At 36.0% G+C, this 19,560-nt stretch overlaps 1 protein-coding gene across 2 annotated transcripts in view; it reads right to left on the bottom strand.

Annotated features, from left to right (window-relative positions):
• Window positions 1-14,236: 14,236 nt before the first annotated feature.
• Window positions 14,237-19,560, bottom strand: part of ptafr (platelet-activating factor receptor) — a 29,744-nt gene continuing 24,420 nt past the window's right edge. For both annotated transcript variants that reach the window (XM_073812255.1, XM_065288273.2), the window contains exon 2: window positions 14,237-15,910. In XM_073812255.1, the coding sequence (XP_073668356.1) occupies window positions 14,810-15,901 (1,092 nt within the window). In that variant the 5' untranslated portion in view covers window positions 15,902-15,910 and the 3' untranslated portion in view covers window positions 14,237-14,809. The remainder of the gene's footprint in view (window positions 15,911-19,560) is intronic.

Below are 19,560 nucleotides of genomic sequence, written 5' to 3'. Positions count from 1 at the left end.
GATGTTAGTCTTTGCATCTTTTTTGCAGTTAGGTTTTGAATTGTATTAGGAAGAGGTTGTATTACATGTATGTAAATGTTTAATTTCTTGTGTATATATGTTATTATGTATATTTTTTGAAGAGATGTATTAGAAGTAACCTTTTTTGTCATTAAATTGACTTTTTTTAATTGAAATTCTCTCTCTCTCTCTCTCTCTCTCTCTCTCTCTCTCTCTCTCTCTCTCTCTCTTACTTTAAATTTTTTTCAATTTAAAGGACTTTATTGGCATGATTGTGTCACTTACAATATTGCCAAAGCATTATACATAAAACAAGAAACATACAATTACACAATATTAAAGGAAAAGTCTACTCATTTTAATATTAAAATATGTTATTACCTTAACTAAGAAGAGTTGATACATCCCTCTATCATCTGTGTGCGTGCACGTAAGCGCTGGAGCGCGCTGCGACACTTCGATAGCATTTAGCTTAGCCCCATTCATTCAATGGTACCACTCAGAGATAAAGTTAGAAGTGACCAAACACATCAACGTTTTTCCTATTTAAGACGAGTAGTGATACGAGCAAGTTTGGTGGTACAAAATAAAACGTAGCGCTTTTCTAAGCGGATTTAATAGAGGAACTATATTGTATGGCGGAACAGCACTTTTGGGAGTACTTCGAATCGGCGCAGTAACACTCTCCCTCTCCCATTATGAGAGGGAGAAGGGGAGCGGATTTTTCAGGTGAGTTGAAGTACTCCCAAAAGTGCTGTTCCGCCATACAATATAGTTCCTCTATTAAATCCGCTTAGAAAAGCGCTACGTTTTATTTTGTACCACCAAACTTGGTCTTAAATAGGAAAAACGTTGATGTGTTTGGTCACTTCACTTGGTTTGGTAAAAATCCAATCTGACTTTTACTTAAGACGTTGTGTTTGGTAAGGAAGGCCTGAATCCGAGCATTTAAGATACAACAGAAAGTCTTCCCTAGATTACTATTTACACAAATGCCTCTGTAGTTATTGGGGTCAAATTTGTCTCCGCTTTTATATAGCGGGTGTATTAAACCTGTACTCCTGTTGTTGCAGCTGATGATGATGTTGGGTGGAGGGATGACTTCTCCTTCTCTGCTAAAGCTTTCAGGCCTGCAAAGTCTCTCTCAAATTGTTCCAGTCTGTCCTCAGAGCCCTGGATCATAACAGTGCCATTATGATATAGGTTGATGTTAAATTTAGGTGTAGTGTCCAGATATAATTGTCTCATTGCTTTGTTTCCACCCATTTTAAGATCTTTATAGGTAGAGCAGAGTGCTGAATGCCAGGCGTTTGGGTGTTCTGTGTGAAGAGCAGGTCTGCTTTTACGTTCCTCTCGTTCACTTGTATAAAGTCTGCTTTAAGTGTTTCTGGGGATTCTTTGATCAGTTTGGTTTTGAATTTCTTTCTTACATTTTCACTGGTTACATCATCTGGGAATATGATGGCCAGGGTGTTGGGGTCCCATCCCGCTGATGTGTTACCTCCATCCATTGTTACCTGTATTGCTGTATTTAGTTATTGAAATTTAAATGGTATCCAGCTGGCGGTCGTCAGAATTTGTAATTAGATGGGCCGTTTGCAGACTGTTGTCCTTTCAGGGGAAAAGGGCCTGGGTCCTTTCACAGTAGCCAATTGACACCTCTAGTGAAAAACTTTGGTTGTTGTTTAGCAAGTTTGGCAAGCTAAGATTGACTCTCCTTTTGCTTGGTTAAATTTAAAATCTTGGTGTATATATATATATATATATATATATATATATATATATATATATATATATATTTTCTTTTTTTTTCAATATCTGTTTATTTCCTTAGGTTTCCAAGGTTCAATACATTTAGAGAGACTTACTGTTCACTGATATGGTCAGGTTGTTTTGGTAGCTCTTTGTTGTATCCTTGAATCCTTGTTACTGTAATCTTTAAAAAGTTGTAGATCTTCTCTCTCTCTCTCTCTCTCTCTCTCTCTCTCTCTCTCTCTCTCTCTCTCTCTCACACACACACACAGAAAATGTATTGCACTTCTTTCTGGCTCCTAACAGCTATGAGATTTTTGCCATGCTTTAACTAACAATATTGGGAAAAATTGGAAATTGGCCACTTATGGATTAAGAAGTTGTTCATACGAACAGGATCATTGCTTATATAAATTATCTATTAGTATGATGATCGTTTCTAAAATTAAGATGATATAACAGCCACATTAAAAATGAATTATTGAACTCCATCACTCATTTTCTCAAAACCTTAAACACAAATCCCAATTTTAAACAAAATTCACAGAACCCCTGACTCTTCTAGCAAAATCAAACAATTGCTTCAAAACAATTTCACTTATACCCAAAATCAAACTAAGCTTTCAAATCATACACACATAAGTCATGAATATAAAACACTAGAGAGCATCACCTTAAAAAATGGAAAACACAACATCCAGGAGATCTGCTTACAGAAAAATACATGTTTATTGTATATAACAACACACTTGACAAATACTGTTAAAAATCTCTATTACTGTAATCACAAGTTTAGTTCAGTGAATATAGTGAATACTTTACCGTAAGTACTGCAAGTAATAGTAAGTTTTCAATATTACTGTAAGCAGCACTTTTGCCAATTGCATTGTCTCTGGTGTCCTTTTCTTCCTCATACTCTTCATCTGCCTCTCAGACTGTTTCCAATTCACACAATTGGTAAAAAATGCCATTAGATAAAAGTGTGTAGAATTTTGAGTTGTTGTGTTTACTCGATGATAACGGTGTTTTTGTTGTGTTCAACTTTTGCCTGTCTGTGTTTAGCATTTATAAAACAAGTGCATTGCAGTGTGAAATGTGTGTTTTAGTGAGAAGTTTGTGTTTAGAATTTTGCAAAAAGAGTGCATGATTTGACAAAAGGGTTTAGGCCACTATGAATTTGGTTCAGAGATTGGGGTTTAGTGTTTTAGCAATTCAGAAAAACTGTATTAGCCAGAAAAATGATATGGATACAACTTCTGCATTTTGTAGTACAGCTGGTATATATAAAAACTTTAAGTTTATTTATGAAGAGACATTGTAAAACAATTAAACCTCAGGTGGTGTTTTTAACCCAAATTTGACCCTCAGGTTGAAATGGTTACAGACATGAAATTCTAACCCTAACCCACCCGTTTTGGGCGAACTATCCCTTTAAAAAATCTTTTGGTGTGACCCTAGCTTTACATGATGGCATATCTCACATCTTCTCAAGTTATATTGGCAAAAACTACATTTTCAACCAAATTCAAGCGGGACTCTATCGGGTCTATAGTAAACCTAGACGGTGAAATGATGGCACTTTCTGGGTTAATACCCCCAGTGTGTTACTATAACACATCAGAAATCATTTGCATATTAAAACCTACAGTATTTCAAACACTTTATCTACATTCTGGCCACCCCTTACATTTCTAAACTCTTAGGGGAGGTTTCCCGGACGGGGCTTATCCTATTCCCAGACTAAAATGCATGTTGGAGCTGTCTTAATTTAAAAACATCTTGCACTGACATATATTTTAACATACCAGTGCCATTGTTTTGTCACACGATGCACACCAGTAATGCTTTTTGTAAGGTTTGTTTGTAAAAACTACCTGAATATCCCAATATAACTTAATGCCTAGTCCTGAATTAATCTAAACCCTGTCTGAGAAACTGCCCCTTAATGAGTTAAGATCTGCTAAAGACCTTTTCCTCTCCAACTAGAAGTCCTCTCTTTGTACTCTCGGTAGCTAATTTCTTTTAAGTGCTTCAATTAAACGCTGTTTTGATGTAGCTGGCATGGCGAGACGTGCACCGAAAAAGGATCAAAGCATTTTAAGAAATCTCTTGCTTCTCGGGAGGTTAATATTTCATTTTCAGCACCAAATCAAAAAGAAAAGAAAACCAGGCGACGGCACGCAGCGACAGCGAGCTTGGACCAGATACGTCTCATTCCCACTCCTGTTGCCGAGGATATTTCATTTACAGTCTGTTAGAGGGGGACATGGCAGTGCACCCCCTCAATCAAACGTCTGTCATGGCGACGTATTTGCTGAGGGTGATGCAAAACAGGGTGCGCAAAAGATTCTTCCCAGCATGTTATAGCACGTTCATGTTATACTCATTGATTTTAAAAGAATGTGAATTTTTTGGGAAATGAACCCATGACCATGGCGTTGCTAGCTCCAGTTGAGCTAGAAGGAATAGATTTGATTATTTATAAGATATTAACATTGTGCCACATTGATCTTGATTTATTTTAGTGCATTTGGAGTTTTGGTCTTTTTTTGGTCATTTGTTGCAGAGAAATGAGTCGCTGTGCATTGTTGACTGCTCTGAATCTGACCTGCTGCTGTCCAAGTGCTGATTGAAAACAAGTGGAAGGCAATTTGTTGTCCTAGATTTTGTCTCCCTCTAGTGAAAGGGATGGAAATATTCGATCATCTTTTGCAATACAAACACTTTTGAGTTTTTATATACAGTACATAAAGGAGCAGTTACCTGGACAGGGTTTAGATTAATCCAGGACTAGCCCTTAGTTAAATTAAGATATTTAGGTAGTTTTTACAAACATACCTTACAAAAAACAATACTTGTGTGCATCTTTAGACAAAACAATGGCACTTATATATGTTAAGGTGTTAGTTCAAGATGTTTAAAAATTAAGGCAGCTTAAACATGCATTGTAGTCTGTGACTAGGAAAAGCCCTGTCCTGGAAACCACACCCAAGAGTTCTCTGTTTGTTTAATTTCACAACAATATCCTAAATGTTTAAATGTATTTTGATTGTCCTATTGAAAAGTTTTATTAACTAACCTCACAGTAGCTATTCTTAATTGCAAACTTAAATTATTTCAGTTCAGAATGACTTTTTATTGTTCTGTCTTGGTGCTACTGTAATGTTTACTCTCTGAAGACGGTTTCATCGGTTATGCATCTGGCCGGAAGTTAACTTGGTGCTTGTTTGTCGGTCTGCCTGGTGACTAAACTGACCTCTGGGAAGAAAATCTTGTCGAAATTAGAAAGGTTTCGGTTCCCATAAGAAGAGGGGACGATAAATAAATGGAATACCCATAAAACAGTTTATGCATTCCGATCTTATTATCTAATAAAATGACTGGATGGAAACTGGCTTGTTTTGCAGTGTAAACCTCAATTTTAAATAATAAAGGAAAATCCTGACTTTTAAATTTAAATAATGAGCTTTAAATCCATTTCATTATTGTCAAGAACTAATGTATTATCATACAGCAGGCTGCAAATCAGATGCCTCCTAATATATAATAATCGATCCTGCCAAGTCAGTCAAGTTAATATGCAAGTTAATAAACAGACAGCTGGCTTACTCTCGTTCAGCTATCCATATTGTGACACTATGTATTAAACCATTTTGTTTAAGTGTTCAAGACAAGCCATTAGTCGTGTTTGTTCTTAGCTCTGTAATCTCTGAACACCATCATCTAAATCAGAGAGACTTACAAACGTCAATTACTTCAATCATTAATCCTGTTCATTATCCAAGTGAATGAGTAAATCAGTCCTGTGTAAAAAGACATTCACATAGACAGTTCAGCACATCAGAAATGTCTTTACCATATCCAGGCTTCAATGCAGATGGATGGTTAAAGGCGCAGTCCATGATGTTTGAAAGCCAATGTTGATATTTGAAATCACCTAAACAAACACGCCCCTACCCCAATAGAATCTGGACCTTCTGTTGATAGACCCACCCCACACATACGCAACCCGGCATTTGATTTGATTTGATTGGCTATAAGTGTGTTTTGGTAGTCGGCCCGTCTCCTTTTCCAAAGCGTTTTTCAAACATTGTGGATTCTGCCTTTAAGGTCAAATCGCCAAAATCACCAGAGAATTCGTCCAGCTGCTGCTCGGACAAAGGTTTTCCTGTTTTCCTACAAGTCTGACACTCCAGAGATCAAGACTGTTTGAGAGGAAGGAAGAGATATCCACATGGGTACGATCGTTGACCTGTGACATTGTTTGTTCAAAAACTGTTTACTGCGGAAATGCCAACATCTTGCTGGTTGTCGATTGCTATGAACTGTTTACCATTTGTCATTTAAGATATGTCTGTAATGAAATATTGCATAATGTGTACAGTTGTGTGTTGTCTAGCGTTTGACCATCAATGCATCTGGTTTTTAACATCACACAGCCCTTTATTCTTTCCATCCACTGAACCAGACAGCACAGCGCCCCCTGCCAGCCAAAAGAATGTAGCGCCATGCACCACAGGCCCCAGTCTCAGCATAAATATATTACACCTTTAAAGGAAAACAATACTATGTTTAATATTTTCAAGGTGCTGCAAACTAAGTGCTCTTCCGCCATACAATACTGTATATTCCTCATTTTTTTCCACTAAAAAATCGTCACGTTTTATTTTGTGCCACCATACTTACTTGTGTAACAGTCTTTGAAGGGGAAACATGAAAGTGTTTGGTGGCATCTAAATTCATCCCTGTTTGGATCCTAAGGAATGCATGGGGCTAGGCTAAATGCTAACACATTCACAACGTGCCGTACAAAGATTAAATGCACCCATTGAAAAAAGATAGGTATGTGTTAATTCGTCTAAGTTGAGGTAAGAACATAGTAAAATATTGAAAACCGGTGGTGTTTTCCTTTAAATATATGTGTGTACTGTGTAGGTTTAGTTATATTTGTAAAGTGCTGTTGTTTAATGTTCTTGCAAATATGTGACACTGTCTGTGAAATCCAGGTTAACGTCTCATAATCTGATTATGGTTTAGGAATATCAAAGTTTGATTTCAATATTTGATACAGTCTTAGTCATTATTAAAGATAACAAGGTTATATTTTCACAGAATGCTCTTTACATCTAGAATGATTTTATGACGAAAAACAGCAATGCCCAAAAAAACGCCTCTAGCTGGGCTTTCCCACATTGGGTCACAGTCATGTTGAAATCCGACTTGTGAGGACACGTAAAGCAAATGTCTCAAATGCCACATTTTTCTACTCTAGGAATGCAACAAAGCCTTGTCTTTACTTAAAGCCCCCCTAACCTAACACATGCACTTGTGTTTCTAGCAGAAGATCAGTCACCAGTGTGTGAAGAAACATCCGGTTATTATACAAATCCATCTACTCTTCTTTGTGAAATCTCCTTTAAACCACAACAGTTACAAAAACTGTTGGGGATTCCTTATTAATGTGATGTCACATTGATTACGTCTCAACCATAACCGTTCACAGACTCTGCCTTATGAGTGCGTAGTTTAACCTTCTGCCAGAGACAGATGTTTTGATGTAGTCCAAAGCACATGTGTAAGCGCTCTACCCCATACTTTGCATACGGGGGGGGGGGGGAGGGGGGGCATAAGCTTTCTTTGCATTTAACGAGACAGGATGTTTTTATTGCAGATACAAAAGGCCATGTTCAACATTGTATAATAAATGATCTGTGGTGTATTTTGAGCTGAAACTAGTGATGTAGTAAGACCGGGTCTCGAGACCGATTTCTGCTTTCTCTGACTCGCTCCTTCAAAGCCTCAGCCTTGACTCGGTCTCGGACCACAGTGGAAGGAGAAGGACTCGTAACTAATCATGACTAAATAGAATTTTGCATTTTGGACCTATAAATATTAACCTAGGTTATTAACCATTTAGCTAATTAACTGATATACAGTACTGGTCAAAAGTCTTAGGCCACCACCACCAGACTTGTTGTTTTAGAAGTTTTAATGCCCATCCATGTTTATTTTTCAATCTATTTTATTAAGATTCAAACAGAAAATACAAGAAATATGTAAAAAAATATATATACAATTTTCTGGACTAAATGTCATCTTTAGGCATTGTCGGTGTTAAGTGTGATCTCTTTTGGCACTTAATACATTTTGAGCATGTTTGATATATATATATATATATATATATATATATATATATATATATATATATATATATATATATTAGTGTTCATAATGCTGTGATAATTATCTAAAAGCCTTTGCACCAAATATTTTGATTATTTCTGCTTGGTTAAAGAATAAGAAATAAACTATTTAAAACGTTTTTAATGATAGGCCAGTTTAGGGACTTTTTAGAATTATAGATGTTGTAAAAAGTTTTTCACATGAAGCCACCATTCCAGTAATTCGTGTTTGCTTTGATATACAATGACCCTTTAATCTCAAGACAGTCAACAGCAGAAGATTCCAAAGTATTAGGGTCGGAGTGGGACTCATTTTCAGCTGGAGTTTCATGCCTTAGACCGGTCATGACTAACTATATTAACCTCCTAAGACCTGGATGTCCTCATATGTGGACATGACATTTTTTGATGTTTGCACCATAATACTTAATTCTGAGTAACTGGAACCTGTTGTTCACAAACATGGACAAATACCATGCTTCATGTTCTTAGAAAACTATTTGGTTATTATATTTATTGGTTCTTCCTATCCCCAAAATAGCTGGTAGAGATCTGAAAAAAAGACAAACCAAAACTCGGGTCTTAGGAGGTTAAAATAATATCATTACATCCTCCGTAGCTTACAGTAGTCTGCAGTCAGCCCGTTCTCATGAAATGCATATAAATAGCGTGCAGTGTAAAAAGTTTTGTAATACCTATTCATTCTATTCATACGCATTTCATGAGAATGGGTTGCTGCAATAGTGCACTGTTCTCTGCAGCCTTGCAATTCATTGGAGTTTTCAAATATATAATTTCCAATTTAGTGCAAATATAGTAGCATAAACAAATATGATTTTTAGCATAATCATGCAGCCCTACCATTTTAATAATATTCAATTAAATGTATTCAAAAACTACTCAAAGGGAACAAATGTGTTTGTGTTTCCCCTATATTTCAGTTTTTTTAATGGTGGGTCTTGAGATTACCTGTTGGGGTGAAAAAGTTTGGAAACCCCAGATATACAATAAACAAGCAAGACTTATTAAGTATGCAGGGAAAACAAATGGCATAAATGTAATTCCTTATCTTAATTTTTTAGTACTTATCATGTAAGTTCTTTGCCAAATAACGTAAGGTAGGCATATCTTGTGTTAAAAAAGAACATGGACTTTCAAAATTTTATTTTACTTGAGAAAACATCATATTCATGAAACTTTTTAAACTGATGAGTTTTGTTACTCTTCTGTGACTTATTATTTGTAAAACCTTTTCCTTCCAGAGGCCATTCGTATCAAGTCATGCTCAAGTTTATTTTAAATCTAGATGCGTGACAAGCTCACTCAAATAGACGTTTCTGAAACAAAACTTGTGTTCCCAGGCGAGCGCTTTGAAAGCAGCAACCTTCAAACAGCATGACAACACCGGCCCTTATGGCCAAAAAAAAAAAACAGACGGGGCCACCGGGAATTGTCCCTGTCCTTCCTATTACCAATCCGGGCCTGGCTGCAGTAATGTCAATGACCTTGGATGACTTTCCTGTCAAAAAATAAAAGAAGTGCATTATTGGATTGAAACTGCCTCCAACATTCAATTATGCACTTATCATTAAAATGGAAAAAGACCCTTATGATCCTGGGGGTTCTCATCCGGTTAGTCTAGAAAATGTAACATACTGTAGTTTCAGGCGGTTGTAATCTCGGAATAACATACCATGAAATGTTGCGACTGGACAATCAGAATCTTTTTAGAGTGCCGTGTAATAAAAAAATATAATTAATCTTGGATGATTAATCCATCCAATACCGTGGATGGATTATCTCGGTAAAGGAGAAGTACTCACTAACACAGATTTAGACAGATTTGTGAACAATATTTGAGAAAAAAAATGAGATTTTTGAATTGAAGAAAAGTTCATAAGATAATTCATTTGTCTTACCTTAAACTAGGATATTCTTCATCATGGAATTGTTACCCAAACTCATGCTTTGGGTCTTATGTTTGTGTGGGGAAGCACATGGCCTTTGTGTTTGGTGTGCCATGTGCTTTCCTGTCTTGTACCTTTTTTTTATTTAATATTTTCAAACACAGTGGCGGCCGGTGACTTTTTTTTTGAGGGGGCTCGATGCGAAGTTCGTCACAACATGTAAGTAGCCCGTAATGTGTGTGGTTCATTTTTTCCAAAAAAGGGTTCTGCGCATTGAGAGATGTGCATTACGTGTCTGGTCAAAATAAGTGCCTGTTGCAGATGCATCTAAAGGGTTTATGATAAAAGAGACGCTCGCGTTTGCCAGACACTTATTTTGAATTAGCGCCCCCTTCGGATGAGCAGTCACGAGCCGCCACTGTAAGTTTACATGTATCTAACACGCAAAGTTTTCTTCCAATGTGACGTGAAAACAAATGCTTTAAAATATATACATTTTTAAAATATACTTTAAAATATACATAAATTGCCAAAAATATACTGCTGAAAAATACATTTTGTAAACATATTTAAAAATATATTTCAGTACATATATTTTTTGGCTATTTTTTATATTTTGTATATTCTAAAAATGTTAAATTATTTATTTATTTAAAAAAAATTCTAGGTTGTGTGTCTTTCAATTCCGTTGCATGGAACAGTTTTTTTGGAAACAAGTAAATTGTCTTGCTGTTTAATTTTAAACTTTTATTGAATGCAATTACTATTTTACTTTCTTTTTTTTCCACATTCAGTTTTTGTGGTGTGTTTTTGTATTCTGTTTTGTGGGTGAAATGTTCAAAATAAAAAAGTTAAATGACAAAATAAAGGAAGTCAACAGCAGTAACCTAAGTAACACCTAGCATCACAGAAAGGGAGGAAACCATTATAAAGTCAGATGTCTTTGCTACTAAATTTATACTCTTACACATTTCCCAGAGTTTTTGGATTCATAGCCCTGAAATCTGGTTAATTCTTGCATATGAGTATTTGGAAATTTGTATTTCTGTCTTTTAATCCTAAAAGACTGTTATCTGTGATCAGGTGCCAAAAGCTCAAAATAGGGTAAAGTTGTTAACCAAACACACGCAGGGGGAAGTTACATCACAATGTACTGCTGATTTAAGCTTTATTTTGAGGAACCGTTTCACTGGTAATTCGTTTCAAGCAAAACGTCCTTTGTAATAGTAAAAATTTTAGGAGGAAATATGTATGAGTTTAAATTTTAAGAAAGTTTTTTGTTTCTCAATGTTGTTTTTAATTATTTTCCAATACATAAAACTCAAATGAGGTGATTCATAAAACACAACTTTCACAGTATACCCTTAAGCAAGGGTGCAGCATTTTCTGTATACTATTATTGGCTACATGCCATCTGCTTTTTAAAATACATATTTCAAATTCTTCCTGGAATAAGCGACATTTGTCGTGTTTTTTCAGGCTTTAGAACAGGTTTTTGTGAAAGATACAACATGTCGGTGCTGGTTTGCATCTGAGCCCTATTTATATGTCCCAGGAAACCAAACTTCTCGGACTTCCCCATGATGTTCAAATTCTCTAGATTCTCTACAATCCAGGCTTTAGATAAATTTCTATATTTAGTGCAGTAAAAATGCTTGATCTGCTATTTTTTCTATTAAGGGTTTCAAAAAGTTAATGGAGTGCCTGCCTGCACTTTTTTCATCATATCAGCATTCTTAATAAAGCCTATTTTCTCAATTTTAAAACATTGTCGCCTGGCGTTAGGGTTAGAGTTTGGTTTGGGTAAGGATGTCATTTTATGTAAACCAAAGCAAAAATGGTTTGAAAATAGGAAAAAGCAGTTAAGGAACCAATACGTGACAATGCCACATATACAGAAATTCGTGATATGATCACAAAAAAATAGAAAATAGGGAAATTTGTGACAGAAGGGGAGAGCGTGGTTGGTTGGCACACTTTGTGTGTGTATGTGTGTGTGTGTGTGTGTGTGTGTGTGTGTGTGTGTGTGTGTGTGTGTGTGTGTGTGTGTGTGTGTGTGTGTGTGTGTGTGTGTGTGTGTGTGTGTGCGTGTGTGTGCGTGTGTACACAAACTGAATCACACACACACACACACACACACACACACACACACACACACACACACACACACACACACACACACACACACACACACATACACACACAAAGTGTGCCAACCAACCACGCTCTCCCCTTCTGTCACAAACTATACAAACTGTATATAAATTGTGCCAACCAACCCCATTGCATGTGTCAACGAACCCCCATGCTGGGGCTGGATGGCACAAGTGCACAACATGACTTTAATGATGAATAAAACATTTTTAGGAATCATTTGTGAACATTAAATGTATCTGTTGATTAGCTGAGATCTTAACCTTTCAGTTGTTACTAGTTAGACTTTTTTAACATATTACATGACTGATAAATATGACAGAGAGTGAAAAGTGTGCCAACCAACCACGCTCTCCCCTATTAACTAACATGAACAAACCATGAGCAATACATTTGTTACAGTATCTTTGTTAATGTTAGTTAACAGTATTAAAGCTGTTCATGTTAGTTCACAGTGCATTAACTAATGTTAACAAGATTTTAATAAAGTATTAGTAATTGTTAAAAGTTACATCAACAAAGATTAATAAATGCTGTATAAGTGCAGTTAATTATTATGTAAACTAATGTACATAACTAATGTTAACAAATGAACCTTATTGTAAAGTGTAACTGAAATCTTTGTCAAAAGCAATAAACAGAAAAGCAAAACATCCAGCTAAATGAACAAAGTTTATTTAATTGATTGGACATCAACTTCAGTATTTTATGTACAAAGGTGAATGAAATCTTGAGAACTCGAATAAATAGTAGCCGCACAATAATAATATGCCTGAGTCACAGTTGCCTGAGAATAAAATGGAGTCATCAATAACCCATCTTTCTGAGCATTACACATATTTGTCTGAACCATGCAAGCATTAGCAGACATTAGCAACACATTTTTGCCTAATTTCCTGCTTGATGGACATAAAGCTGAATCATTAGCGGCATTATAATATCATGAAATATGATCTTATTGTATCAAAGAAAAACAAAGATAAGCATAAATTACTGTATGTATCAAAGATTTCAGCGTGGAAAAAGTCATATTTTATAAAATGAACACATCTGACAAGGTTTAAAAATATAATTGTACACCATACAAAATACAAAACAATATGAACAAGAAATATTACAATTTGTTTTAAATAACAATACAATACCTTTTACAATTAAAATGTTGGAAGTTCTATTGGGAACACTGTTTCTGAGTGTCATTTCAAAATGTTGAACTTTTAAACTTATCACTGTAAGTCACATATAAAAAGACATTTTGTTCATTTGAAATGTTCAAGTTCTCATTTTGAGCAACAAATTATTGCAAAAGAAAATAAAAGTTCCTGAAAAAAGCAATTCTATTCTTGAGATGGAAACCAGGAGCAAGCATGTGACTGAGATCATGTGAGCCTGAGCTCGCTGTTAATTTAAGATAGAGACATAAAAAACGAATTATCTTTGTCTCTTAACAGGTATTGTTTCCGAATTGTGAAAACTTTAGAAGTATCTCTTGACGGAAATGCAAAATAATAATAAAGACCTTTCATAATGAACCGTTATGTGTTTATTACCTTATTAGATGTTTTTATCTACATACACCGAGGGTCCCCTTACATGGAAGTCGCCATTTTGGGCCGCCATGTTTCTACAGAAGCCCTTAAAGGACAAACTTTTTTACTAAGTTGTCTCCGACGATGACTTGTTTGTCCGGTGGTGGCTACAGTAGCTTCTCTATGTGTTTCAAAAGCGAGGGGTGAGCAGTGGACTGATCCGTTGGTTGCAATTCACAACCTCACCACTAGATGCCGCTAAAATTTACACACTGCACCTTTAACTGCATATTAGTTCATTTTTGTATCATACTACTAATAAAACATTATGGGACAGCTTCCTGGACGAGGCTTGGTCCCAGACTAAAATGCATGTTTGAGCTGCCATAACATATATCAGTGCCATTGTTTTGTCTCAAGATGCACACCAGTATTTTTTTTTGTAAAAACTATGCAATTTCGTAATATAACAAAGGTCAAGGTCCTGGATTAATCTAAACCCCTAAGTGCTATAATTTCAGTGATGATTCTGCACAGAAACGCTGCTTACAGTAACAAAGCTACATTACGCTCATTCATTCAAAACACTCTAATTTTTGTTTTCATAGTCAAACTACCTCAAAGCTGTTTTTTACAAAGTGCATTTAAGATTATAAATACATTTACATTAGAAATTACATAGAAAGCGACTAACAGTGCAATAAAAAAAATTTCAGTTAAACCCACAACCTTGCAGATTGTGTCCTGCTTTAAAGACTGAGCTGCAAAGACTGAAAAGATAAAAAGCAAGCTCAAGGTTATTTTGAGAACAAATAAAGGCTATCTTACAGATCAACCACATGTGACCTCTTATTTGTCTTTGTCAATCTTCAGCTACTGGCATTACGTTATCATTCTTCATAAAACCGTCGCCAAAACACTGCAATAATAACCCTTACGAAAATTAAACAAGTTTACCACTGGCAAAACCATGGTCTTACTACAGTAACCCATGGTTTTGTAGCAAACCTATGCTTCAAGCCTTAAAAACCCACAAAAACCGCAAAGTGGTCCATGTGACTACATTTCAAGTTATCTCAAGCCATATGACAGCTTTGTGTCTACAAGTTTGTATTTTTCATTTTGAGTCATTCTTTTAACAAACACATAAATTAATAACATTTAAAATAGTTTAGTTGCTACACCACCAATGCATGCAAGTAACTGTGGAGCAAACTTTGAATTGTGAAAATAATTAATAAATTAATAAACGAACATCGAGAGTCATCTATACTTTTGGCAACATTCATAACTCGGTCTGATTTCTGCTCTTCAAAGACATAGCCGTGCTTAGCGTGTGACGTGAGCAGTTTTTCTTATCCTTGGCCTTTTTAAAGTGACCCTGGATGTATTTGCGAAACTTTGTGGTGGCAAAGCAATACACCAGAGGATCCAGAATGCAATTTAATCCCATCAGCATGAGTGTGATCTGATGAGCATCATTAACGAGTTGACGACTCTTCATGCTAAATTGATATTTTCTTAGGTCCAACACTGCCAGAACCCACGGACCTTGCACCACATGATGGGGTAGGAAACAGATCACAAACACGCCCACAACGGCAAACAGCATCTTTAAAGCTCTCCGCTTGGTGCCGCCGGGTCGCTTCCCCGTACTGGCTCGGGGCTGACTGATGGGTTGAGACAGAAGAGTTCGAGCAATTGAGATGTTGCACAGAATCACCAATAAAAAGACGACAAAAAACACGGCGATAATAAGGAAATGCGTTGTGGCGACTGTGTTTTTCGTATCATCAGTCTCGTTATGATAACCCTCGAAGCAGCGGTTTTTCTCGCCATCTTTCTGGAGCCCAGGATCAATGAGAAATTTAATAGAAACTGAAAGAGTGACGGCCCAGACGCCCGCTGAGATGATCGCTCCACGTTTCCAGCAGTCGGAAGAAGCGGCGACCAGTGGCCTGGTAACAGCCCAGTAACGGTTAATGCTGATAACAGCAAGAAAGAAGATGGAGCAGTAGGTGTTAATAAAAAAGAACGACCCTGTGATGCGACAGACAACATCCGAATACTTCCAGTCGCCCTTGTTCGCATAGTACCCGATCCAGAACGGTAGAGCGGACACGAATAGCAAGTCTGCAACCGTCAGGTTGGTCATGTAGATGCGAATCTCATTCATGGCTTTTGAGTCCCGCATTTTGTGCAATACATAAAGCGCGTAGCAGTTGGCTGCCAATCCTAAGACAAAGACCACGCCGTAGAAGATGGGGAAGAGGGTGTAACGAAACTCAGACTCAAGGAATTTCGAGGATGTGTTACCGTCTGGCGTTTGGTTCTCGAAAGCGTTGACAGCAGTCGGCCAGACTGCAGGGGTCACCATGTTGAATATCTGAAAAGAGATGCATGAGATAAATAAGACATTATGAGCATGACATATTCTCATTTTTTGATACGTTTCGATGTAAAGTGCTCCTGTTAAGCCATTCTGGTCCCACTGTTAATACGTAGTATTAATACGTAACTTTCAAAAAAATAAAACTTAAATAGATGCTAAAGCATACAATGTAGACGTATTTGCAACATTTAATCATAACATTATTACCTTTTAATAAAGTCATTATTAATCCGGCTTCTCTCTGTAAAGGCACGCATTGCAAATTTTAAAAGTACATAGATTGAAAGACGGCAATGTTGCAAAACTGTGCACTGTGAACGTAGCACACAAGATCCAATGAGCGTTTGACCTCAGTGCCATGAAATGTGTCGTAAAGCTTCTTGAGGTGCAATATTTAAATTTGAGTTCATAACCAATGCAAAATTTGACATTGGGATGAAGATCGCTGGATAAAGGGATGAATTTGGATCTTTTCTCGCAATCGTTTGAATTTTAAAGATGTGGATTACAGCGAATGTATAAAATTACCATCTTTTGTGAATTTATGTTGTGTTTTGGTGTAATTATTGTTGCATAGTAGAAAACGCCTTTTGTGTGTCATGGCAAATAAACTAAATATTACAAAATGGTTAAATGATTACAGGAATTCCATTATTTTAAGGTTTTAAAGCGTAGTCTTGTTTACTAATTCTCTGAAAGTCATGAACATTTCATTAGATAAATAAACTGATGAGTAAACTGTCTTAAATATATTTGAAAATACAAATTTTAAATATTTAATAAATGTGATCTTAAAGGGGACATTTCATGAAAATTTAACGTTTTCCATGTTTAAGTGCTATAATTGGGTCCCCAGTGCTTCTATCAACCTAGAAAATGTGAAAAAGATTAACCCAGTAACTTAGTTTTGGTAAACCATTCTCTGCAAGAATGTGAAAAATAGTTAATTGAAATTTGGTTCTCCTTGTGATGTCAGAAGGGGATGATACCACGGCACTGCCATTTAGTGCAGATATCAGCTCATTTGCATTTTTAAAGGACACACCCAAAACAGCACATTTTTGCTCACACCTACAAGGTGGCAATTGTAACATGTTATAATAAATTATCTATATGGTATTTTGAGCTAGAACGTCACATACATACTCTGGGGACACCATTTATTTTACATCACAAAAAAGTCTTGTGAAATGTCCCCTTTAATATTTATAAATAGGAATACGTCAAATCTGTACATCTGTAAAACTGTTAATACGTAAATTACCATGTTTTTTTGGTGCATTGAATACTATTAGCAAACCATGTTTTTCAAATTCATGACTATTTTGTGGTGACCATTTTTACTGCACTAACTTTTTGTAAGAGTAGAGCGTTGCGTCAGCAGTGCAAAAACCCAACAAACCCACAAACTGATAAAAATTTATACCTTTTAAGTTGCTTTGGATAAAAGCCTCTGCCAAATGCGTAAATGTAAGTCTGATGCAAATTTGTAATCACATGGGGTTTTCTTTATTTGGGGGGTGCAAATATTTTAAGAAGCAGCATTAATGAATCTCATACTGGTGCACTTAGCATTCGGTTGGGGTGTGGATTGTATCACAATGCTTATAATGATGTTTATCTTTCAAATAAATATACACATGGGAGAGCTCTCAGCGATGAGAATAACGCCTCTTTTCTCACACTTTATATAAAAAATGTTCTTCCTTCCAGTCAGTGATGTGATGTATCGGGTTTTCTGTTCTCATTACAGCTTATTTATCTGTAATCTCTTGAATCTTAAAGAAGGAAATAGATAAAGCTTCATTCTATAAAACCACAGAGCATCATCAAAGTCTATTTATCTTTGCAGTAGTTTCAACGCCAGGCCTACACTGCCCACAAGTTAACTCCATGTACCAATCAGGAAACATCACGTACTGAATAGCTATCAGTTAGAGGCGGACACAGCTTCATTACTTGAGTAAAAGAACCGATACCCCTTGCTAAATTTTACTCAAGTACAAGTAAAAGTACTACAGTCAGATATAATTAGAGTAAAAATAACAAAATGGTCTTTAATACGTTTCTTTAATTTCTTCAGTGTGTCAAAACTAAATTATTTGATTTCCATAATAACTCATTTTCAATAAAAAAACAGTCCGCCACTGAGCCCTGATATAACCATCATCAAGCCAGTCTGGGATTACATCAATCAGAAAAGACTTCAACGGGGATGTCAACTTTATATTGAACTGAACCTATATGCAAAATGCAAACATACTTAAGCATACTTACAAGCTGTTTACGTACAAACTCACTGACTTTTCATTTCTCTGTCTGACATAAATACACCTATAGGTATTTTATCATTAGCATGTTTTAAAAAAAACACATAAATGTACTCTTATGTAAATGCGTTAAAATATGTTAGGCTATATAAGGAATAATTGACAACAGGCCGTTGAATTATTCGAAATAATGCATACCCAAGATGATAGTGCGGCACGAGGTGAAGCGTAGCACTGTTACACTGTGGGTGTGCATTATTTTTGAATAATTCAAAGGACCCGAGTCAATTATTCTGCTTACACCACAGTGACCACAGACATTGCTTTAGTGGTTATTTTAAGACATTTGACAAATCAGGTGTGCGCTTTACAGATAAATAATCAATGAATAATCAGAATAAAGCATTCATCAGCCCAGTGGTAAATAATAATAATAATAATACAGTTTTTCTAAATTGCTAAATACTAAACCTCGACCCAAAATCATAGTGGCCTAAACCCATTTGTCAAATCATGCACTCCTTTTGCAATACTCTAAATACAAACATCTCACTAAAAGACACATTTTACACTACAATGCACTTGTTTTATAAATGCTAAACACAGACAGGCAAAAAAAGAACACAACCACAACACAGTTGTCATCAAGCAAACACAAAATTGAACACACTTTTTTCTCATGGTATTTTTTACCAATTGTGTGGATTGGAAACAGTCTGAGAGGCAGATGAAGAGTATGAGGAACAACAGGACACCATAGACTAGGGATGCACCGATACCAATACTGGTATTGGGTATCGGCCTCGATACCACATTTTCTAAAGTACTCGTACTCGTTAAAAGTCCCCCGATACCTGGAATCGATACCACGGTCTGAGAAATGTCTAGCCTATGTTTGAGCGGCGTGTAAGGGGTTAATGCCTCTTGTGTTGTCCAAAGAGGCAGCGTTTACAACAAACTGGTAAACTAGTCCTTTGTTTTTTTGTTAAATTATATGACTAAAGCTGTTACCTGTAAATTTAAATCATGTTTTTTTATTAAGTACTCTGTATCGGTATCGGCAAGAACTGAAATGCAAGTACTCGTACTCGTACTCGTATTCCAAAAAAGTGGTATCGGTGCATCCCTACCAGAGACGATGCAATTGGCAAAATTTGCCAGGTTTTGCAAAATAAAAGTTCTGCTTACAGTAATATTGAAAACTTACTATTACTTGCAGAACTTAAAGTATTCAATATATTCACTGAACTAAAAAGTAATAGAGATTTTTAATAGTACTTGTCAAATGTGTTGTTACAGTATATACAATAAACATGTATTTTTCTGTAAGCAGATGTCCTGGATGTTATGTTTTCCATTTTTTAAGGTAGTGAA

The sequence above is a fragment of the Paramisgurnus dabryanus genome, chromosome 17, assembly GCF_030506205.2.
Source record: "Paramisgurnus dabryanus chromosome 17, PD_genome_1.1, whole genome shotgun sequence".
Lineage (NCBI taxonomy): Eukaryota > Metazoa > Chordata > Actinopteri > Cypriniformes > Cobitidae > Paramisgurnus > Paramisgurnus dabryanus.
This window is presented reverse-complemented; position numbering and strand designations above follow the sequence as displayed.